The sequence below is a fragment of the Trachurus trachurus genome (genome assembly GCF_905171665.1).
Source record: "Trachurus trachurus genome assembly, chromosome: 10".
Taxonomy (NCBI): Eukaryota; Metazoa; Chordata; class Actinopteri; order Carangiformes; family Carangidae; genus Trachurus; species Trachurus trachurus.
In genome coordinates, this window is record NC_139894.1 from 4,702,853 (window position 1) to 4,728,662 (window position 25,810).

A 25,810-nucleotide genomic window follows, 5' to 3' on the forward strand; every position below is an offset into this window, starting at 1 on the left:
GATTTTCACTTGAAATAAGTAGAAAAATCTGACAATGGAGCAAGTTTTTCTTTCTTATTACAAGCACAAAAAACCTGCTTTCACTGGCATATTTTTCTACTTATTTCAAGTGAAAATTAGTTTGAAACAAATGAAAATTATCTCAAAACAAGTTAATTTTTAGGTGATGAGTCTTATTTTAAGTGGAAAGAGATTAGTTTTGACTAGAAATTAGACATTTTGACAAGAAATAAGACAAATATTCTTGGTAAGATTTTGAGTTTTTGCAGTGTGGACGTGTTTGGCTCCCAAAGAGGAAGAGGAAGTCAGCTGCAGCTTAAAGGGATAGTAGCATTTTTTTAAAGTGGGGTTGTATGATCTACAAATAGCCCCTATAAGTAGGGGAGACTGGGGACAGTTGCAACAAGGGACGGTTGCAACAAGCCTTATTTCTCCAATCAGAAACATGCTAGAGTGATGACACTCACACTGCACATTCACAGTTAGACCCTCTACCACCAATAATAGAGAAGACATATTCAGCATCTGCTCCTGCTTGTACTGAGACAAAGTTGTTTTAAGGGTATGAAAGTAGGTTTTTTCATGAGCTGTATTTTTGTCATACTGTCCTGACCTTTTGTATGAATTAATCCAAACATACCTGGTTTGAATCACTGTTTTGTTGACTATCAAATGACATGGTTAGCATGTGTCAGTGTCATTGTGTCTAGCTAGTACATGATGTTTTGTCATGGCTGACAGGGTGGGGACGGTTGCAACAACTGCCATTTGAATATGGAAGCACTATGCAAATGCAAATGTACAAAATGAAACATTTTTAGCTTAAAATAGGCACAATATATCTATTTTTTCCCTCATGATGAACAGAACAGCCAATTATATTAAACCATGAGAGACTAAGATTTCAAAATAATTCTCCAGATAACTTCCTATAATGAAATATGCAATTTTTGTTGTATCTTATTCTATGGGACAGACGTAGCCACATATATTTTCCTTTGAAAATTAGAGATATGTACATTTATTTGATGTCATACAGTGAATAAATCATCCAAAAGTGAGTACATGTTTATAAAAGTTTCTTGTATTGCAAATAGTTCCATCTTCTTGTCTCACACTGAGCTTTTGAGTTTTATTACCACTGTTAACCTCTGCACATTGACTCAAGGCCTATGTTCCACAACAAAAACAAAACTCCAACTGTTCTCTGATAAATATTACTAAATAACTAAATAATACTATAGTATTATTTAGGACAATGCATATTTTAGGAATACTTTGCTTATTGAGACAAAAATCAAAAGTTAATTAGTGAAATTTAATGTATGTTTAATATGTTGCAACCGTCCCTGATCCGTGTTGCAACTGTCCCCACGTTTGGGGTCAGTTGCAACGTCTGGATTCTTCCATTCAAATGAATATTGTGATTGATGTGTCATATGTAATCATCTTTAAATGGTATGACTAATTAGCTGACAAATGTATGTTTAATCTATAAAAGTTTGGTGAGCCTAGTCCAAATAGTCTCCGAGTAACTGAGAAAAATGTAAAAAGTGTTGCAACTGTCCCCAGTCTCCCCTACTTTAATTGCAGTAGAAGACTCTCTGCACTCCTCCCGTTAGCAACGCCAGCCCATAATAGCCCTGCCCAGAGATTTACAACATACATTGTTGTGAATGGACCCAAAGAAACGGCCTATTTTCATGGACTTCTCCCAGCCCTTAGTCCACATGAGGGGGGGGAGATAATGAGTGAAATTTCAATTTTGGGTGAACTATCCCTTTAACTTTAATCAACACCAGAGCTCGACGTGTCGTCAGACGAGTTTTAACCTCATGATGAGTCGTGTGTGAAGTGGCGAAGCTCCCGTTCACGTTGATTCGTGTAATTTACAGTGAATGAATTAATTGTAGTTCATCTGTAAAAACATTTAGACGTGTAAATCTGTTGTAATAAAGTGAGCGGAGCTTCATTTTCACTCTGATCCGCACTATCTATCAAACTTTTCTGCCTCTTTTCACTTCGATCTCGGACTCGTTTCCTCTGACGTGTCATCAGGGCCGGCCGCTGGCATAAACCCTCTATGCGGTCGTTTAGGGCCACAGCCGTTAGGTGGGGGGCCACATGATCAGAAAGGTACCGGGGTTCATCAAGTCATTTAAACATCCTGAGGTCTGCAGCACGCTATGAGCTTTATATGTAATGTGAAGTCAATATTCAGCTTCTTTTATCTCACATTTGAGACATTTGGTGAAAATAGAACGGCAGAATGACAACATTTGTGCTCAAAAAGTAATCTTACAAAATTTCATTTTAGACTTGTTTTCTACACTTATATATTACTGTATTCATATCCTATTTCAAGCACCAAAACAGTTCATTCTCATGACTGAAGGAGTGTTTTCACAAGGGATTTGACATTTTTTTCAAAAAGCAGACCTCAAATTTCCAGCATTTGGCCTAAATGATTTCTTTATACAGTTTTCTAGGACAAACTGGCCTCAGTGTGCTTACAGCGGAGGTTCTAATATTTAGACATAAAACACTTGAGTATTGTTACATCTGCAAGTATCTTAAAAAGATAAATTTAAGAAAATAAGTAAAAGTTGAGAAAATGGCCTCAAACCTCAGAGGGATAAACACGTCTGTATTCAGTTTTAACCAGTGATTTGGTGTTTGCGCTTAGAGTGCAGGGCCACAAACAAAAACCTTGTTTAGGGGGCCACCAACATCCTAGGGCCGGACCTGCTCCTCCTCCTCCTCCTCATCCTCCTCCTCCTCCTCTTCTTCCTCCTCCTCCTCCTCCTCTTCCTCCCACTCCTCCTCCTCCTCTTCCTCTTCTTCCTCCTCCTCCTCCTCTTCTCCTCCTCTTCCCCATTGTGAATTTTTTAAAACACCACAATTAACATCTATAAATCTCCTCCTCCTCCTCCTCCTCCTCTTCCTCTTCTTCCTCCTCCTCCTCTTCCTCTTCTTCCTCCTCCTCCTCCTCCTCTTCTCCTCCTCTTCCCCATTGTGAATTTTTTAAAACACCACAATTAACATCTATAAATCTCCTCCTCCTCCTCTTCCTCCTCTTCCTCCTCCTCTTCCTCCTCCCTTCACTCAAAAACCTTGTTTAGGGGGCCACCAACATCCTAGGGCCGGCCCTGCGTGTCATCAAACATCAGCACGAAGCTCCGACGAGCCGCTCTCATCATCACGGAACATCGCGGTCACGTGACCCGAGGAGACCGGGATGAGTGACGCCGACCGGGATAAAAGCCAGAGACGAGCTGAATAATAAAGGAGCGGATGATGAATTATCATCAGATGAAATCCCAGCGAGCGGTTGACGTGACGATCAGACCAACATCGGACTGACACATGACGCTAACGTGTCGTTAAATATACACTCGGTGTCATTAAAGGTCCCACACACTCACATGTGCTGTCAGATCTCCGCTGCCTCGGGAGGAAACACTGCAACAGGAGAGAACATTAGATACAGCAGAGTACCGAGAGATGAGACTATAGGACTGAGACGAAGTAAAGTAGATGAAGGTAAAACAAGAGGAAAATAAAGAGAGGTAGTGTGAGGTCAGATTAGATGAGGTAAATAGTCCAGTCATTTTATGAGAAAAGGTTGAACAAATTGCAACAGAAGGAAACTCAACTGATTTTGTATCCTCAACATGTCCTGAATGAGGGAAAAAAGCCCAGAAGAATCCCATTAGGGGAAAGTTTAGAAAAACACCCAAACATATCCCGTGAATAGGGTAAAATTTTTAACCTGTAGATATCTCCATAGAAATTACTGAGTTGATTACTTACATTAAGACAAACAAAAAATGTATTACAAGTTTTTTGAAATTCTTTGTTAACATGAGCATATTTGCATACATTTTTATAAATTTGCATAAATTCCACCGTTTTGACGGCACATGTATATATGAAGTTGCTGTGGTGGTACCGGCATGAAAATTGGAATGAGTTGACTACATCGGTCAACCGACAAGAAACCACTTTAAATTTCAAGGTGACTGCAATTTTTCAAGACAGCCATATCCTTAGTAGAGCAGGTAAAAGGTCTCTATTAATGCTCATGGGTAGCCTAAATTGGTTCCATTCCTTAAGATTTTTAACTGTAATATGTTAACAGGATTGAACAAGACATTTTCACCTGCTCTACTCAATGTTTAGATCAGGTGCTGTACGTATGCAAATTAGCCATACGTAATTGGATTATGCACTGTTGGCTCATGTCATACCTGCTCTACTAAGGATGTGGCTGTCTTAAAGGTCAAAAATTTTACCCTATTCACGTGAAAAAAATGTTTTATATGCGTATAAATGGGATATGTTTGGGTGTTTTTCGAAACTTTCCCCTAATGGGATTCTTCGGGGCTTTTTTTCCCTCACTCAGGACATGCTGAGGATACAAAATCAGTTGAGTTTGCTTCTGTTGCAATTTGTTTAACGTTGACCCCTTTTTTGGCCTAAAAGTATATGAATATGGTTTAATAAAATGAAAGTTAGGAAAGATTAGGTTTAAGATACAACATATAGAACTTAATTAAAGGGATAGTTAAACATTTAGTCAAATTGGCCCATTGCCATAATCCCTATAGTCATAGCAGTAGGTTTGTTACCTTTAATTGTCGGTGCAAGCTGTTTTTAGAACGGTGGAGCAGAGCCGTGAGCTGCTCAGAGCTACACTACAGAGGCTCATTATGGGATTTCTTGGTTTCCCTCATCATCAAACTCATCAAATACACAATCCAACAACTCCACAACGCTCTGGTGGACAAGTTGTGAGCTGCACATTCACCACGCTATGAGATAATAACACAACGTTACCACACAGAGTTGTTTTAGAGGGAAATTCATGCAAAACCGCTGATGCACGTTGCCTTCAGGGACAGTTTTTCATCAAGCAGTATGTCTGTATTTCCCTCTAAAACAACTCTGTCGGGTAACGCTTGACTTTTCCAGCCACATGATTGGTTCGGCGGGTGGGGGGTGTTTGATGAAGTCACCTGGTTGGCCGGTGATAGATTGGTCATCAAACTGTTGTTATAGCCTGCGCCGAGCGGTTTATGCCAGGCTCGAATCAAACCCACCCCTGGTGATGATGCTGCCAGAATGTCATCAAAATATGCATTGTTTTTTCTTCAAAGACGCAGGTGTCAAAGCCGTGTTGACAGGAAAGAGGAAAAGGAAAAAACTGCAAAATCAACCGGGGCAATGCGGGTGGGGCATCAAGGCCACTGTGGCCTTAGGGCAGATATTTTTTTCAAGGGCACAAGGCCAAATCGGACCCTCGTGGCCCTCGTGAAATTCCTGCGCTGGCTATGACTATAGGGATTATGGCAATGGGCCAATTTGACAAAATGTTGAACTATCCCTTTAAGTTTGTGCCGTGTTTACATTTTAAGTGAGGGCATGGCCTCTTTGACTGACAGGTGGGCGGGGTTATGTTTCCTACAACCATCACATCCTCTCTGACCATATTTGGATTAGTTAGTTGATAGAAAACATCTGTACACCTACATGGCAAAAACTCAAAATCTTTCCAACAATATTTGTCTTATTTCTTGTCAAAATGTCTCATTTCTAGTCAAAACTAATCTCTTTCCACTTAAAATAAGACTCATCACCTAAAAATTAACTTGTTTCTAGATCATTTTCACTTGTTTCAAACAAATTTTCACTTGAAATAAGTAGAAAAATCTGCCAGTGAAAGCAGGTTTTTTGTGCTTTTAATAAGAAAGAAAAACTTGCTCCACTGTCAGATTTTTCTACTTATTTCAAGTGAAAATATGTTTGATATTGAGTGTATTTTAAGTATAATGAGATTTGTTTTGACTAGAAATGACATATTTAGAGTTTTTGCAGTGTAGTGTGTGTTGGGGGGGGCTGAAGGGCGGCATGGTGGCAGCTTGGTGGTGCTGCTCCCCGGTTGTCGGCGAGCCGGAGGAAAGGTCACCTTACCTAAAGACGGAGGGGGGGGTGGGGAGTGGGGGGTGGACAGGTGTCTCCACCTGCTGCTCCAGATGTGTTTTTGTCCTCTTCAGCTTCCCGTAGCTGCAGTCCGTGTCGACAACGCACACACCGCAGCGGGACGGCCAGGTGTGATGTTCAGCTGAGAACACATGTTCACACTCCAACGTCCTCCTCCACTCCACTTTGGAGCGGGATGAGGGGGGGGCGGAGCCACAGACGGAGGGACAGGAAGTGAGAAAGAGACACTTACCTGGGTCACATGATGACAGTTGCTAGGCGACACTTAGTGGTTGCAGTGTTTACAACAGTATAAAGACACAAAGCAGAGTCCGATTCCCACCTAATCGATTAGTTGTTTGGTCAATCAAATGTATAAAGCAAGTTCAAGTTCAAGTTCAAGTTTAACCTTATTATCCTCAAAGAGGAAATTCATGTGGTCATTGCACAGCAAATGACTGATAGATAAAAAAAAAAAAAAAAAAAAAATAGGGATAAATAATTACAAACAGATAAACAAGCGTTTTTAAAAAGACAAAAAACAAACAAACATAGAATACATACAGGCATACAGGTCAGTTCAACATGATCTGCTGTTGAGCATTCTAATTGCATCAATCAGTGTTTCCCAAACCACCACGACGTCCTCAAATGTCTTGTTTTGTCCACAAACCAAAGAGAGACTCAGTTTATTGTCACAAAGGAACAAAGAAACCAGAAATATTCACATTGAAGAAGCTGGAATCAGAGAATCTGGACTTTTGGACGTGCTTATGCTTTCTGTAAATGTTGTGCTTTTGGTATTTTGTTATTATTGTGTGAAACTTTGGACGTCATGGGACGCAAGACAAATTTCAGAGTGATCTGACAATAAAGTGTAATCTTATCTTACCTTATTTTCTTAATAATCGATAATTGTGCGATTAATTGATGAATTGTTGCAGCTCTAGTCCAATGATGCGGAAGAAACCACCTTCTTCCCCTGAACCAAACCAAGACATGACCGATGTCACGCAGTGGTTACCACGGTGACAAAGGGAGATGTATTATTTAACATTATTATTATAACACTAACCCTGACCCATAATATTACAATTAATATTATTATTATTATTATTATTATTATTATTATTATTATGGTTATCATTTATTGCACAGTGAACGCAGGTTTGAACCCCATTATAAATCCACTGCAGGTTAAACTCCATTGAACTCTGATGAAGTCACATGATGTGAACATGTCACATGTACAGATCTACATACAGCCTGTCTCAATGTGACACACACACACACACTCACACACACACACACACACACACACACACACACACACACACACACACACACACACACACACACACACACACACACACTCCTCCTCCTCTTCCTCCAGCCGCTCGTGTCTCATCCATAAATGATGTGTATAAAATAAATAAGTCATCCTGACATGTATGACAGATGAATAATGAAAAGCGTGTTTTTCTTTACTTTTCTTTGTCTGTGAACTCGACCTGGAGGCTTTTCAAATTAAAACTACTCTGCTCACACATCACACGCTCGCTGCTCTCTCTCTGATGGTAACGGAGCCTCGCTCGCCCCTGTTATTGGTGTGTAAAGAGCTTGAGGGGAAACAGACGCTTCACAAAAAAAAAAAAAAAAAAAACAAATACAATAAAATACACAAGGCTGGAAATGAAGGCTGAAAGAGATCAGACTGAACACTGATCAATATTCATCATCACTGTTCCACAGGAGCAAAATAATTTACTGCACGTCAGACTTTTATTCTTTCATTCAAATGACAAAGGGACAGAAAAACAAAAAAACTAAACTAAATGAGACAACGTGCAGAGTGAGGAGGTTTTTTTTTTAATCAATAACTGATCAGTAACTGATTCATAATACACCAATAGACTACATTGTCTTATTGTTTCTGGCTCCACATGTGGAGCTGCTGTGGTGACTGTCATGGCAACATCTGGCCACCGGGGGGCGGGATGCATGGACACACACACACACACACACACACACACACACACACACACACACACATACACACATATATAATACACACTGAAGCTTTGATAATGAGCGACACAAACAAACAATGTGAACAAACCAAGAAAGTGATATGAAAACACGTTGTGGACAATATGGAGACACAGTGTGGACATTATAGGGACACTGTGAGGACATTTTGGACACTATGGAGACACTATGTGGACACTGTTGTACTGTGACGATCTCATATGGACACACTATGGACACCATTGAGACACTGTGAGGACATTATGGAGATCCTGTTGGACTCTGTTGAGACACAGTGTGGACATTATGAGGACATTTTGGACACCGTGGACGCTGATGAGACACTATGGACCTGTGTAGACAATATGAAGACACGGTGTGGACAATATGGGACACTATGAGGACATTTTGGACACTGTGAGGACATTTTAGAGGCAATGGAGACACTGGACACTGTTGGACTATGAAGACATTATGGGGACACAGTATTGACATTGGCTGGACACGGTGAGGACATTTTAGACACTATGGAGACACTGGACACTGTTGGACTGTGTAGACATTATGGGGACACAGTGTGGACATTATAGGGACACTATGAGGACATTTTGGACACCACGGAGACACTGTTGGACTGTGTAAACATCATATGGACACACTATGGACACTATTGGGACGCTATGGAGACACTGCTGTCTCTGTGGACATTGTGGTACTGGGTACACACTAGTGAGACACTGTGAGGACACTGGGCCTCTGTGGACATTATGGAGACAATGTGTGGACATTATGAGGACATTTTGGACACTGTTGTACTGTGATGATATTATATGGACACACTATGGACACTATTGAGACACTGTGAGGACACTGGGCCTCTGTGGACATTATAGAGACAATGTGTGGACATTATGAGGACACTGTGAGGACATTATGGACACTATGGAGACACTAGACACTGTTGGACTGTGTGGATGTCATATGGACACACACTATTGAGACACTATTGGGACCATTTGGACAATATGGACACAATGCGGACATTATAGGGACCCTGTGAGACACTGTGAGGACACTGGACCTGAGTGGACATTATGGAGACACAGTGTGGACATTGTTGGACATTGAAGACATTATATGGACTCACTATGGACACTATTGAGACACTGTGAGGACACTGGGCCTCTGTGGACAATATGGAGACACAGTATTGACATTGTGTAGACACTGGGAGGACATTTTGGACACATTGGAGACACTGTTGGACTGCGTAGACATTATATGGACACTATGGAGAAACTGCTGGACTCTGTGGACATTGAGACACTGGACATGTTATATGGACACACACTATGGAGACACCATGAGGACACTGTCTTATCCGTCCCTCTGTGTTTGGACCGTCGTCCTCAGCTGAACCTCGTCTCGTCTGTCTGTAAATATTTAACCCTTCGTTCTCACCTGCGACCGACGTGTTAAGGAGGTGTGTGTGTGTGTGTGATGTCACCCCTCCACGCCGCCGCTGACACTGCTCTGCTAACACTCCGGTCGCCGTGGAGACGCCGTGGAGACGCTGTGGAGAGCTAATTAACCCTGATTACCACATTAACCCCGACACATTAGAGCTCATCAGAGCAGAGTGAGAGACGACTTTTTCCTCCGGTGCCTGAACTCGACACGGACGCCTCAGCGGGACACCGCCGCCGCCGCGGTGACAGGAAGTGATGTCAGAGCCGCTAACAGCTGATCCAGAGTCTGGTAATGTGTGTGAACCCAGAGATTGTGATATGAGTTACACTATCTATAAATAATTATCAAAAGTAGCCTATTAGCCACCACCGAAGACATTGTTCACCTCTGGTTGAGTGCTTTAGTCTCTTGGTTGTTATGCCTGCCTAGTAGTTTGTTTGAATCGAGGGGTCGAGGTCATTGAGGCTGTGACAGTGGACCTTTTGGACCTTTTGACCTTTTGGACCTTTTGGACCTTTTGGACCTTTTTGGATCTTTTGGACCTTTTGGACCATTTGGATCTTTTGGGCCTTTTGGATCTTTTGGAACTTTTGGATCTTTTGGATCTTTTGACTTTTTGGACCTTTTGGACCTTTTGGACTATTTGGACTATTTGACCATTTGGATTTTTTTGACCTTTTGACCTTTTGGACCTTTTGGATCTTTTGGGCCCCGGGACAACAGCAGTGGCTCTGAGGCAGCTGTAAACAACTGTTCCAGCTGTGGGCACAGGTCCAGATTTTAATTTCTTACTGGACTGATGTTAATTTCTCCTGAGTGGTTCCCAGTCTGTCTCTGCTGCTGGAACATCAGGAGGTAAACAGCAGCTGTCACAATATGAAATCAATAGGTACAAAAGCATTCATGTTCAAAGGTCCAAACGACTGGAAACATCTACCTGTAGTTATCAGATCACCGCAATCATTACTCTGTTTTAATCAAGTCCTATCCACCTACTTTGAAACACCCTGCTCTTGCTTTCATCAACTCTGTCACCATATTTAAAAAAAAAAAAATTTTCTCATCTAATATTTGTTCAAACTCTGGTTGCAATTTTGTGTAAGTGTTTTTTGTATATGTCTGTCTCTGTTTGTTTGTTTGCTTGTTTGTTTTTTGTTTTGTTTTATTGTCTGTATTGTATTGTATTGTCTTGTTTCCTTTCATTGTATTGTGCTGAGTTGTGTTATGTCTTGATGTTTTTTGTGTAGAACCCCCTCGTAAACGAGTTGTTACAGCTCAAGGGGCTTATCCTACTATAATAAACAACTTCAACAACAAGCTGTCACTCACACAGTTGACTCCTCCCACCTGTCAGGTTCATGGTTCAAGGTTCAAGGTTCAAGGTTTTTATTTGTGTTCCCGTTGGGCAATTATTGTTGCAGCAAGTAAAGAACACAGATACAAGACACACAATTAAAAAGGGGGGGGGGGTAAAATACAGTGTCCAACAGTGGCATGACTAAAAAAGCCCATAAATGACCGGAAAAGTGCAAGTGTATCCTCCATATCTACATCATCCTCAACATCACAAGAAACAAGAAACAGTGCAGCTTCACCTTTGCTCCATGTTCACCGGAGAAACGCTGCTGTTTCACAATAAAAGAACAGACGCACAGAGCTGCAGAGGGAGGAGGAGCAACACAGGAAACAGGGAGAGGCTCAACGTCACAGTGCAGAAGTGAAACCTAAAATATGAGAGACCGAGGACTAATAACGCTCACAATAAAATCACAGACACACAGCGTCACCATCCAAAAGTTAAGACTAAAGAGTGAGAGATCGAGGACTGAGAGGAGACAGAAAGTCAAAGTGAGTCCATCAGGAGTTTGTCAGCAACACAGCAGAGTCTCTACCAAACTCTGGTGAGTACAGCTCATCATATTCACTGTGTGAGCAGCAGCTTTAACACTGAGCTCCATCTCTACTCAGCTGAAGCTTCACTCTCTTCATGTCACACTGACTCTAGTGAACTGGCTCACAACAGACCTGAGGCTGTTTGTCCACAGAGACACTATAGTCCACTTTAAACTGTCTCTGCTCAGGACTTTTATAACTCTAAGCTTCTCTCTACGCTTCACCTCATTTCCTGGTTTTAGAGCTGTCAAGTTATCACCTGCTACAGCTCTCTACTTCCTGCTGCTCTTTCACAATAAAAGCTACAACCTTTTATTGTGAAGGAGCCAGAGGAAATATAGTGCCCTTGTCACTAAGTGTAGGTTTGAAAACAGGAAATACCAGATTATTGTTTAACAGACATACCGGGTGTTTAAAAACAAAAAAACAGTTCTGTCTGCAGAGTTGTTCTTGTTATACTTAAAGCAGAAGTAAGTGGTCCGGTCGTTTTCGCTAATGCTGCGTTCCAGGCAGGCTTTTGAAATCGTAAATTACAGCTTCAAGTCACAACTTACGACTTTGTAGCGTTCCAGGCAACCCACTTGTGTTTTTCCGACCTGTTTTACCGGTGAAAGTCACTATAATGGCCACTCGTAACTTCCGACCGGTGAACTTGTACCAGATCGAACTGGTACGACTTCACGGTCCGAAAAATACGAGTTTCCTTGAACGCACCATAACAGTCCTCGTCCCTACGTCGCCACATTCACGGCGTCCCTTGGCTGCACACACAGCCCTGCATGCCGTTCTCTCTCCTCATTGGATAAAAACTGTAGGATACGATACATGTTTTCTCCTCGGCTCAGAGCAGAGCAGAGTGACTGACAGACCCGTGTTTCAGTCCAAACACTCTATAGCCGTTTTCCCACTAAAATTAGCGGGTCGACGCGGGTTTTTTAAACGCGGGTCGACCCGCTAACAATTGGCATTTGGCCCCTTTCCCATTGACCAAAATGAGCCGAGTCTGACCCCCCGCTGAGGGATCAGACAGAGCATAAACCAGTCGCCCCGCTCTCATCCGCGGTGCAAGAGACACACACAGTCATGCCACAGCCGCCCGCCGCGGAGTGTCCGTCCGCCGAGGCAGACTCTCTGGCTGGCTGACCTGGAGCACCAGGACCGCGGAGGACAGAGAGTCTGCTGCGGCCGGATGACGGACGTCCGCGGCACAACACGTCAGTTAAACAGACTGTCGCTTCTTTTCTTTTCTTTTTTTCTATCGTTGTTGGTCAGTGTTCTCTGATCTTTTGATCCCAGTCTCGGATGAGAGCAGAGCGGAGCAGAGCTTTGTTTTGGTACGTGATATGAGACGCGACCGGTGCGATGACGTAGCGTCACGTAACGTTCAGTGTCATCACGTAAATTAGCGGGTTGACGCGGGTCTGGCGTTCCCACTGCAAGCCGTTCGGAGCCGAGCCGATTAAAGGCGATTTTAACCCGCGTCGCTTGCCGAGTCGTTTGACCCGCGTCGACGCGGGTCGACGCGGCTTGGTGCGCCTTTCCCACTGCCACCAAAAGCCGATTGTTAGCGGGTTTAAACGGGTTTTTTGGCCAGTGGGAAAGGGGTATAAGTAAGTGATTGCTGTCGGAAGATATAACTATTTAAGACTTATATTAACACAAATATATCACTTACTTCTGCTTTAATATAAATAAATGAAAGTGTGATTTTTTTTTATAATGTACAGTTTCGTGAAAAAGTATTTGCCCCCTTCCTGATTTATTTGAATATCTGTCACATTTAAACATTTACAATCATTTGATTTGATGTGAAATTCTTTATTCAGTCACATCACACAATAGCTACAAACATTATCGACAAAATAGTGACTAAAAAAGCACAGGCAGAAGCATAATGCTTATATTAATGCCTGTCCTACATACCAAATTAAGCTACCCAGAATACTTACAATATAAAAAACAAACAAACTTGGCAATAAGAAAAAACAAAACAAAACTACAACAACTAATAAACAAACAAACAAACAAACTAAACTAAACTAAACTAAACTAAACTAAACTAAACTAAACTAAACCAGAGAAAAAAACAGAAAAAAAGGGAACCAATAAGGTTACCAGTACTTAAGTATATTGTAGTAAATACATTTTCAAATAGAGAAAAATTAAAAAGAGAAAAAACAAAAAAAACAAAACAAACTTATTTGGATATGAAACAAAGATAACCCAAGTAAACATAAAATGATGATTAAATGATGATTAAATTTTTTAAGGGGAAAAAACTATCCAAACCCACCTGGCCCTATGTGAAAAAGTAAATGCCCCCTTGGTTAAATCATGAACTAATGTGATAAACCTATTTTTTTTTAAAGCTGACATCAATTTCACTGTCCACACCCTGGCCTGATCACTGCCAGACCTGATGAATCAAGAAATCACTTCAACAGAACCTGTTTGAGTGAAGTGAAGGAGGCTGAGAGAGTGTTACAGTGTTACCAAGCCATTTCTTAAGCTTTAAAGCCCCTGACACACCGCCACGACGCTTCCCGACGCGTCCCGACGCCGACGGCTTTGGCCGACGAGTCTGTCGCCTCTCGTCGGGAGAAAGGAAAAAGTGAAACACACTGCCCCGACTGCCGACCAGAGCGACTGAGTGGCGAGGACTCCCCCATAGAAATACAGACCAATACAGACCAGGGGCAGCCCTGCTCACTGTTCATTCAAACAAACTAATGCCACTGCCACAGTTGAAGCAGAAGTGAGTGATCCGGTCGTTTTCGCTAATGCTGCGTTCCAGGCAGGCTTTTGAAATCGTAAATTACAGCTTCAAGTCACAACTTACGACTTTGTAGCGTTCCAGGCAACCCACTCGTGTTTTTCTGACCTGTTTTACCGGTGAAAGTCACTATAACGGCCACTCGTAACTTCCGACCGGTGAACTCGTACCAGATCGAACTGGTACCACTTCACGGTCGGAAAAATACGAGTTTCCTTGAACGCACCATAACAGTCCTCGTCGCTACGTCACCACATTCACGGCGTTGCCGTTCTCTCTCCTCATTGGATAAAAACTGTAGGATACGATAAATGTTTTCTCTTCGGCTCAGAGCAGAGCAGAGGGACTGAGAGACCCGTGTTTCAGTCCAAACACTCTATGTAAGTGATTGCTGTCGGAAGATATAACTATTTAAGACTTATATTAACACAAATATATCACTCACTTCTGCTTTAATTTCATCAATGAGACCAACATTTATCTCCCCCAAACAAATTAACCAGCCACGTTTTAACAGCACTAAAGCCGAAATTAAAACAGTTTTTAGCAGCTTACTGCTGTGGCTCGGTTGCCGCGAATTGGCGATAGCCGATGCTAATTTATGTTAGCCCGTCTATGGTGTTTTACATTACACATTAGCATTAAGCTAACGGGCTTTATATGCTTAGTTGTGAGCTGTGTGTGTTTTGAACGTTGTTTCAAACTATGTGGGATTGAACATCTTTGATGTTTAAATATATATATATTGCCGCTTAATATATTGCTTTACTCCTCTTTTTATTTTGTATACCATTTTTACTGTAGCACAGGCTAGGACCAGTGTTGCCAACTCCTCAGTAAGCAAAGTCGCTATTGGCTGTCGTAAAAGTCGCTAAAAGTCGCTAAATGACGTCATTATCTCAGCGGGGGGGGGGGGGGGGGGGGGGGGTGCCGGCGGCCAGCGGCCAGCGGTGCTCTTTATGTCTGTGGCGTGGAGCAGTGCGTCTCTGAATGCAGCGGAGGCAGCTCCGTGACACTACTGTGTGTAGGCTGAATACCTGTGAGTGCCCGCGGCAGCGCCGCTGCTCGTTGAAAACAGCTGTGATAACGTGATTTCAGGTCCAGAAACGTTTGTAATATCACGGGAAAAAGTCGCTAGATTTGTCGCTAGTCGCTTTTGACAAAAAAAGTCACCAAGAGGGGTTGGAAAATCGCCAGATTCGGCTCGGTGTGTCCCTGGCTTAAGACTCCAGCGAACCACACTGAGAGTCTTTGTGAACAAATGCAGAAAGCTTGGAACAGTGGTGAAAACCTGCCCAAGATGGCCACACAAGAACCATAACAGCTTCTAAAGACCTGGAGGCCTGACTGGGCTCAGTTAATCACCATCATTATTATCAGAATGAGCCACACGGCGCTCAGAGAGGAGAGATGTTCGCAGTTGGATGGTGAGCTCCGAAACAGTTGCCAAAGTTCATTGATCTGTAGCAGCTATGACCTATACACCTGCAGAGCACAAGATAAGATCACCATGGGGTCTTGATGAGCCGTAAAAAATTTGAAGTTGATCAGGCAAAATCCCTAGCACAAATTTGCTTAAATACGATTCAATTCAAAATGGCCGACCAGCTTAATGGGAGGACTGGATGGCAGACTGGTTCATGGGAAGGGAGGGCAGACCAGCTTAATGGGAGGACTGGGTGGCAGACTGGTTCATGGGAAGGGAGGGCAGGCTGGTTTAACAACAGGGGAAAGGGGGCAATGCAGGTGGCGGTTGGTGCAGAGAGATGGAGCTCCGGTAGATATGTGGAAACACAGAGTAGTCGATGTTATCTGGCCCTCTGCGTTGTGTTTCGACTCAGACTGCCTCAGGTGGGGTTCGAACCCTGGTCTAACGCCCCGGCAAACCGTTTTGCCAAGATATCAATGACTGCTTGGCAGTCTGGTTTTCACGTCCTTTATGGGTGAGTGAGTGCGCCCAGTCCCTCCGTTACATTGGCATGTTCTATAAGCCCACCAAGTTTCATGCATCTAGATGAAATGCACAGGCGGGGCTGATGTTTTGAAAATTCTAGGGGGCTCCGTTTTGCAATTTGGCCACGCCCATATGCGACAACTTTAAAATACAATTTTTTTTGCCAATCCCTACGTACATGCCAAGAATCATCCAGCGAGCATGTTCGAGGCCCCAAAGATGTAATAATTTCGGCGGAAGATAAATAAACGGAAGAATGATAAACATAGCAATTACAATAGGGCCTTCGCCAACGCTTGTCGCAAGTCTACTGCTCTTCTTCATTAACAGCTTAGAAGATCAGTGATTGATTAGTGTAGTATTTCATTACTTTTCTTGGCTGTTTACACTTCAAACGTATTAGTTTAGAAAAGCACAGGGTGGTGTTCAGCTACAAAACGTCACCGGGTGTTAAATAATCTAAATTTAGGAGAGCACATACATCAGACTCTGACATTTACACGGCAGCTCTGTTGCTCAGTTAGAGAACCAGAGTCTTAAAGAGACAGAACATTGTTTTAAATGAATGTGTTTGTTTTGTCTCCCTCAGTGTGTAGACATGTCTGCTGCCAGCAACCTGAGGTCTGAAGACCAGTTCCTGTGCTCCATCTGTCTGGATGTCTTCACTGATCCAGTCACCACATCATGTGGACACAACTTCTGTCAGAGCTGCATCACTCAGCACTGGGACGTTGACAGGTGTCAGTGTCCCATTTGTAAGAGGGTTTTTGAAACAAGGCCTCAGCTTGAGATCAACAGGTTCATCTCTGAGATGGTGGCTCAGTTCAGACGTGAAGCTCAACAGAAAACCAGCAGCAGCAGCTCAGAGCAACAAGTTTCCAAACCAGGAGAAGTTCCCTGTGACGTCTGCACTGGAACCAGACTGAAGGCCCTGAAGTCCTGTCTGGTGTGTCTGGCCTCCTACTGTGAGACTCACCTGGAGCCTCATCTGACAGTGTCACGTCTGAGGAGACATCAGCTGATGGAGCCTGTGGAGAACCTGGAGGACAGGATGTGTAGGAAGCACGATAAACCTCTGGAGCTGTTCTGTCAGACCGACCAGACATGTGTCTGCATGCTCTGCTCTGTTTTAGACCACAAGACTCATGAGTTTGTTCCTCTGAGAGAAGAATATGAAGGAAAGAAGGCAGAGCTGCAGAAGACAGAGGCTGAAACTCAGCAGATGATCCAGAAGAGACGACTGAAGATTGAGGAGATGAAACAGTCAGTGAAGATCAGTGAAGCTGCTGCAGACAGAGAGAAAGCAGAAGGTGTTGAGGTCTTCACTGCTCTGAAGGAGTCTGTTGACAGAGGCCTGAAGCAGCTCATCAAGGAGATCGAAGAGAAACAGAAAAGCTCAGAGAAACAGGCTGAAGACTTCATCACAGAGCTGGAACAGGAAATCTCTGAGCTGGAGAAGAGAAGCACTGAGGTGGAGCAGCTCTCACTCTCTGAAGACCACCTCCACCTCCTCCAAAGCTTCCCATCCCTGAAAGCTGCTGCACCCACCAAGGACTGGACACAGGTCAGAGTCCGTCCATCATATGAGGGGACTGTGGTGAGAGCTGTGTCTCAGCTGGAGGAGACGGTCCGTGGACACATGGAGAAGATGAAGATGAAGATGGTCCAGCAGTTTGCAGTGGATGTGACTCTGGATCCTGATACAGCAAGTCCCTGGCTCATCCTGTCTGACGATGGAAAACGAGTTCAGGATGGTGGTGTGAGGAAGAATCTTCCAGACAACCTAAAGAGATTTTCTGTAGGTTGCAGTGTCTTAGGAAAACAGAGTTTCTCTTCAGGCAGATTTTACTTTGAGGTTCAGGTCAAAGGAAAAACTGAGTGGGTTGTGGGAGTGGCCAGAGAGTCGATCATCAGGAAGAAGATCATCACACGGAGTCCTCAGAATGGTTACTGGAGGATAAGGTTAGGTGATGGAAATGAGTACTTTGCTGGTGTTGACCCCCCAGTCTGTCTGAGTCTGAGGTCCGGTCCTGAGAAGGTTGGGGTGTTTGTGGATTATGAGGAAGGTCTGGTCTCCTTTTATGACGTAGATGCTGCAGCTCTCATCTACTCCTTCACTGGCTGCTGTTTCACTGACAAACTACACCCACTTTTCAGTCCCTGTGGTAATGATGGAGGCAAAAACTCTGCCCCTCTGATCATCTGTCCTGTCAATCACACTGAGTAGACCAATGAAATTACTTTTTTTAATCCGGTCACTGTTTAGTGACCCATCAGATTGTAATAGATAATCAATAGCTGATTCTGTATGAGAGCAGGTGACCGGGTTTCTGAACCAGATATTTGAGGATCATTGTAAAAAAAATGTGTGTTTATGTGAAAATGAGGAATATAGTTTGTTATTAATGAATGATCAGTGCCAAAAGTCCCTCAACAGTCGAGTCCTGGTTTTATTACAATAAATTGTTAATCTCTGATTTCATCTTAATAAATATGTTTATTAACATATCTGCTGCAGTATGTGTGTGGTGTGATTTTCTCAACTGACACACGATGGACCTTCAGAGAGACGTCAGCTGACTTTCATGATGATGTCATCAGTGTCAAAAGAAAAAACAAGTTAAAAACTGTTACAGCACAACTTATTTGATCATCCTCAGACACTGCAATAAAATGAATCAAGACTATCATTTGTCAATTTTTTTCCACACACATCCCACATCTGCATGCACACATAATGCTTTGGAGCACATAAAAAAACCCGGTAACACTTTACTTGAATAGGTATTCATAAGATTGACATAACACTGTCATAACCATGACATAACAGCTGTCATAAACATCAATGAATACTTATGACAGCTGTCGTTAAGTGTCACTCGTTATGACACTTTTAATGCAAAGTTGACATTGTTTGAGATGTTGTAGTTCTGACAACTTGACATAAAGACAATTTAAACTGTCATAGCAGACCTAATTGCCAAACTTTAAAAATGATGTCAAGTTCTCATAACAAGGACAGCTCAGACAATGTCAACTTTGCATCAAAAGTGACATAACTTACCGAATGACACTTAACGACAGCTGTCATAAGTATTCATTGATGTTTATGACAGCTGTTATGTCATGGTTATGACAGTTTCATGTCAATCTTATGAATACCTATTCACGTAAAGTGTTACCAAAAAAACCACATCCACCCTCCAAACCTGTGAAATATCAGGTGTAAGTGAGCTCGACTGGACCCTCATGAAGGGGGCTTCACCTACTGATCTATATAAAGCTGTTGCCAAATCACACATGTGAGATGCTGTGGCTGCTATAGAGCATATTCAAACAAGGCGTTGGTGTGATGGAGTGTGGCAGCCGTGACATCGATCCTCCTGCGCCATGCCAGGGTGCACATCAGGATCCCCATCACAAGAGAGGAAGTCCACCAGGTCCACCAAGGATTCCAGACCATGGCTGAGATCCCACAGGTGATCGGTGTAGTGGATGGCACAATTCCTATCCTCAATCTCTTCCAGGTGGACCAGTGCTGGATCGGAAGAACACACTTTGCTGCTCTCAATATCCTACTCAGGTGGTGGTGGACCGCGGTGGCCTCATCACCAGGTGTCCAGGAGGCACAATTGACAGCTTCATGTGGGCCAACTCGGCTGTGGGGCAGAAGGCAGGCAGAGTAACTTATTTCTTGGGGACAGTGGCTACTCCCTCCGTAGCTACCTGGTGATCCAACCCAACAACACCAGGTCCTTTAATCACAATTTCATGATCCAGTCTCTGCAGCAGGATGCTGTGGTCGATGGTGTCGAATGCAGCACTGAGGTCCAAAAGTACAAGTACAGAGACGAGACCTCTGTCTGAAGCTATAAGAAGATCATTAAAGACTTTGACAAGTGCTGTTTCAGTGCTATGGTGTTCTCTGAATCCAGATTGGAAAGCTTCAAAGAGCTCGTTGCTGTGCAGATGTTCATGTAGCTGCTCCAGGACAACCTTCTCGAGGATCTTGGAGATGTAAGGAAGGTTGGATAAAATGGTAAATGGACTTGCACTTTTATAGTGCTTTTCTAGTCTCTCAGACCACTCAAAGCGCTTTACACTGTGGGTCACATTCACCCTTTCACACACTCATACAGCACTATGGCACAGCGCAAGAACTAACCATTCACACACATTCATACACCTAATGGACACATCGGGGGGCAAGTGTGGGTTCAGTGTCTTGCCCAAGGACACTTCAACATGTTGACTGGAGGAGTGTGGAACCGAACCAACGACATTCCGGTTAGTGGACGACCCGCTCTACCTCCTAAACCTCAGCCGCCCGGATACAGGCCCATAGTTGGGCCTAGTTAAAGGTTTTTTAAGTAAAGGGTTAATGACAGCCACCTTAAAGGCCTGTGGCACGTAGCCTGTGACTAGGTAAAGATTGATTTGGTTCAGTATACAAGTGTTAACTAAGGGGAAGACATCCTTAAGTAGTCTTATCGGGACGGGATCAAGCAGACATGTAGCTGAGAAATAATTTCTCCACAAATGAGATTTTTAATCTAATCATCATTTTAAACACTGAGTAGAGACAAAGCTGCAGGTCCTGGTTCTGGTTCTGGTTCTGGTTCTGATGATTCTCCATCTTGGTCCTGTCTCAACTGTCTCTGAAGGAAGCTGCTCCTCAGTTCCTCCAGACGAAGCACCTGTAAGGAGAGGCCAACCTGCTTTAGATCCCAGAATAAGAAAAGGCTCTGTTGGTTTCTTCTCAGGAAGCTGATGGAGCCACCTTCTCCACCTCCTCCCCACTGATGGAGAGTGGGGGCTGTGTGGTCCACCTGGGTCCACAATGTTCTCCTTTGTTTTGGAGGATGATGGTGTCAATGGTGGAGCTTAAGGCCTGTGTGGGCACTCCAGGTAAGACTGACCGATTGTCATATTACCAGACAGACACATGACATTTGTTTTTGAGCCTTTACTGGGTAAGGCAGAGAGCAGAATACAGACAGCCCAGAGTCCAACAATGAAAAAGGAGTCAGACCATGTTGGACCTCCAGTCTGTAGAAGGTCTATTTGTTGTCACTGATGAGTCCCACCACAATGGTGTCATCTGGTGTTAAAGGACTGGATGGAGACAAAGACCTAAAGGGGGTCCAGACTGAGTCCTGTGGTTCACCAGAGTCCAGTATTGTGGTTGATGATGTAATTTCCTGGTCCTGATACTCTGGTCTGTTGGTGAAGAAGTCCAACGTCCATGTGCAGAGAGAGGTTTATAGATTATAACCCGGTTTATGGAGGATGATGGTATCAAAGGTGAGGCCGTGGGCATTGGTCCAGGTTCTTCATGGTGGACCTCACTACCAGCAGCTGTCAGTCATACATGTGACTCTTCCCACTGTCAGGTGACACATCACCTTTGTTCCATGTTCACTTGATGACCTCACAATAAAATCACAGACACACAGCGTCATCATCCAGAAGTTAAGACTAAAGAGTGAGAGATCGAGGACTGAGAAAAGACGGAAAGTCAAAGTGAGTCCATCAGGAGTTTGTCAGCAACACAGCAGAGTCTCTACCAAACACTGGTGAGTACAGCTCATCATATTCACTTGCTGTGTCTTAATTTGAATACTTCCATACTTAAACTAAATATTTTGAGTACGTAAGTGCGTCTCAATTCACAAGTATGTCAAAATGCAGTCTACTGTATACACAGATGGCAAACGTCACACCCTCAATGATCACTTTCGTGGCTATGTAGTGGAGTAAAAATTATGTATTTCAACATACTGGCAGGCCAATGTTTTCCACCAGTAAAAGGAGCCAGATGATGTGGCGGTAGTGGCGTAATCTCAACCTCATATTAAACAGGTGGCGCACACAAAAAAAAAAAAAAAAGAAAAGAAAAAAGTGACGAGTAAGGCGTTATAGCATTATAGCTAGTTGAAATAACAAAAAAACAAGCCGTAGATGAGTTGAGAGGCAATAATAGTGGTCCCAAAAAAAACACACAAACAACACTGGCAACCGTTGAGATCATTAGTTCTGGTGAGTGCACAACAACAGCATTCGATTTGAATCAACACTAACCGTCGAAATTTGCGCACTGCAGAAGTATGTACTACATTACAGTGTACTCAGGGAAGTATTCGAATTGAGACACAGCGACTGTGTGAGCAACAGCTTTAACACTGAGCTTCATCTCTACTCAGCTGAAGCTTCACTCTCTTCATGTCACACTGACTCTAGTGAACTGGCTCACAACAGACCTGAGGCTGTTTGTCCACAGAGACACTATAGTCCACTTTAAACTGTCTCTGTGTCTCTGCTCAGGACTTTTATAACTCTCAGCTTCTCTCTACACTTCACCTCATTTCCTGGTTTTAGAGCCGTCAAGTTATCACCTGCTACAGCTGCATTACTCTCTACTTCCTGCTGCTCTTTCACAATAAAAGCCACATTATTTTATTGTGAAGCAGCCAGAGGAAATACAGTGTCCTTGTTGTTTGTTTAAAAACAAAAACAGTTCGCTCTGCAGATTTCGTCCTGTTATACATGATATATATAAAAAATAAAGATGTCCAAGTGTGATTATTTATAATGTACATAAAGCAAATACACACACACACACACACACACACACACACACACACACACACACACACACACACACACACACACACACACTTCAGTAAACAGAATATATGAATGGAAACTAAATGTATGAAAAATGAAATAATAGTAAACAATATGATTATTAAATATGAGCATGTGTGTGCAACATAAAAGTTGATCCTCCTCATCATCTTTAAATGACATCATATATAACAGGAACACATACACAGACAGAACTGTTTTTGTTTTAAGTGTAATTTCAATATTGAACAAAACATAATAATGGAGCAGCTTTAGTCTGCTGCTCTTCTTCATGTACATCTCAAGGGATCAGTGATTGGTTACTGTGGTCTTTCCTTCCTCTTCTCTGATTGGCTGTTTACACTTCAAATTTGGAACATCAGACTCGGTGTGAAGGATAAATGTTCATACAACACCCCCGCCCCCCAGTTGGAGAAAAATAATCTTAAAGAGACAGAACATTATTTTACATGAATGTGTTTGTTTTGTCTCCCTCAGTGTGTCGACATGTCTGCTGCTGGTCACCTGAGGTCTGAAGATCAGTTCCTGTGCTCCATCTGTCTGGATGTCTTCACTGATCCAGTCGCCACATCATGTGGACACAACTTCTGTCAGAGCTGCATCACTCAGCACTGGGACGTTAGTGACAGGTGTCAGTGTCCAATGTGTAAAGAGGTTTTCAATGTGAGACCTGAGCTGAAGATCAACAGCTTCATCTCTGAGATGGTGGCTCAGTTCAGACGTGAAGCTCAACAGAAAACCAGCAGCAGCAGCTCAGACCAACAAGTTTCCAAACCAGGAGAAGTTCCCTGTGACGTCTGCACTGGAACCAGACTGAAGGCCCTGAAGTCCTGCCTGGTGTGTCTGGCCTCCTACTGTGAGACTCACCTGATGCCTCATCTGACAGTGTCACGTCTGAGGAGACATCAGCTGATGGAGCCTGTGGAGAACCTGGAGGACAGGATGTGTAGGAAGCACGATAAACCTCTGGAGCTGTTCTGTCAGACCGACCAGACATGTGTCTGCATGCTCTGCTCTGTTTTAGACCACAAGACTCATGAGTTGGTTCCTCTGAGAGAAGAATATGAAGCAAAGAAGGCAGAGCTGCAGAAGACAGAGGCTGAAACTCAGCAGATGATCCAGAAGAGACGACTGAAGATTGAGGAGATGAAACAGTCAGTGAAGATCAGTGAAGCTGCTGCAGACAGAGAGAAAGCAGAAGGTATTGAGGTCTTCACTGCTCTGAAGGAGTCTGTTGACAGAGGCCTGAAGCAGCTCATCAAGGAGATCGAAGCAAAACAGAAAAGCTCAGAGAAACAGGCTGAAGACTTCATCACAGAGCTGGAACAGGAAATCTCTGAGCTGGAGAAGAGAAGCACTGAGGTGGAGCAGCTCTCACTCTCTGAAGACCACCTCCACCTCCTCCAAAGCTTCCCCTCCCTGAAAGCTGCTGCACCCACCAAGGACTGGACACAGGTCAGAGTCCGTCCTCCATCATATGAGGGGACTGTGGTGAGAGCTGTGTCTCAGCTGGAGGAGACGCTCCGTGGACAGATGAAGAAGATGATGGAGGAGATGGAGGCTGAGGTGAAGAGGATCCAGCAGTTTGCAGTGGATGTGACTCTGGATCCTGCTACAGCACATCCTCAACTCATCCTGTCTGATGATGGAAAACAAGTTCATCATGGTGATGTGAATAAGAAACTCCCAGACAACCCAGAGAGATTTACACTTTATATTTTTGTCTTAGGAAAACAGAGTTTCTCTTCAGGCAGATTTTACTTTGAGGTTCAGGTCAAAGGAAAAACTGAATGGTTTGTGGGAGTGGCCAGAGAGTCGATCTGCAGGAAGGGACAAATCGGACTGAATCCTCAGAATGGTTACTGGAGGATAAGGTTGAGCAATGGAAATGAGTACAAAGCTGATGTTGACCCCCCAGTCCATCTCACTCTAAGGTCTGGTCTTGAGAAGGTGGGGGTGTTTGTGGATTATGAGGAGGGTCTGGTCTCCTTTTATGACGTAGATGCTGCAGCTCTCATCTACTCCTTCACTGGCTGCTGCTTCACTGACAAACTACACCCATTCTTCTGTCCCAGTGCTAGTTACGGAGGTAAAAACTCTGCCCCTCTGATCATTTGTCCTGTCAATCAAACTGAGTAGACCAATTAAATGACTTTTTTAATTCCATCTTGTGTTTAATGAAAATCAAACTAATTGTTTCTAGAGATGATAAATTAGTGATAGTCACTGTTTATTGATCCGTCAGATTCTAATAGATAATCAATAGCTGTTTCTGTATGAGAGCAAGTGACCTGGTTTATGAACATTTGTCTCAAGTGTTTGAACCATATTTGAGGATCATTGTAAAAAATGTGTGTTCATGTGAAAATTAGGAATATAGTTTGTTATAGATGAATGATCAGCACCAAAAGTCCCTCAACAGCCGAGTCCTGGTTTTATTAGAATAAATTGTTCAACTCTGTTTTCATCTCAATAAATATGTTTATTAACATATCTGCTGCAGTGTGTGTGTGTGTGTGTGTGTGTGTGTGTGTGTGTGTGTGTGTGTGTGTGTGTGTGTGTGTGTGTGTGTGTGTGTGTGGTGTGATTTTCTCACCTGATTCAAACGTCAGTGTCAGAGACACGTTGGACCTTCAGAGAGACGTCAGCTGATTTTAATGATGATGTCAGCAGTGACAAAAAAACAAGACAAGTCAAACTGTGAAGCACAACTCATCTGATCATAATAATCAATCAATTTGTTTATTAATTATGAAGATTATTCTGCTCCACATCAGAGGGTGTGTGGTCCATCTTACTCCTCTTTATTTTGCTTTCTCTCGCTCTTCTTCTCCCTGTCTGCATGCCATGAGCTTTTGTCATGCTGTATGTCAGACTTCTTACCTGTTCCACTTGTTATCATGAACTTTTATTAGGTAGATTGTTATGTAAATTGTGTTTTGAAAGTACTTAATTGTTACCCCTTTTTTTTGGCTTTTAGGTTGCCTTTAACATCTGGCCAGGGACAACGGACGAAAACTAGCCTTGTTGGCTAACTCTGGCCCACTCGCTTTATCGTGTCC

General features: G+C 43.2%; 1 protein-coding gene across 1 annotated transcript; it reads left to right on the plus strand.

Annotated features, from left to right (window-relative positions):
* Nucleotides 1–15,460: 15,460 nt before the first annotated feature.
* LOC310992855 (uncharacterized protein) lies at nt 15,461–24,887 on the plus strand (the record flags this gene model as incomplete). The annotated part of the gene is made up of 8 exons (XM_083981082.1): nt 15,461–15,573; nt 16,690–18,323; nt 19,498–19,579; nt 19,684–19,782; nt 20,864–21,008; nt 21,214–21,293; nt 21,611–21,676; nt 23,226–24,887. Exons 1-8 carry the CDS (start codon nt 15,571–15,573, stop codon nt 24,885–24,887), a joined length of 3,771 nt encoding a protein of 1,256 aa, XP_083837208.1. The 5' UTR covers nt 15,461–15,570.
* Between the last annotated feature and the right edge of the window lie 923 nt (nt 24,888–25,810).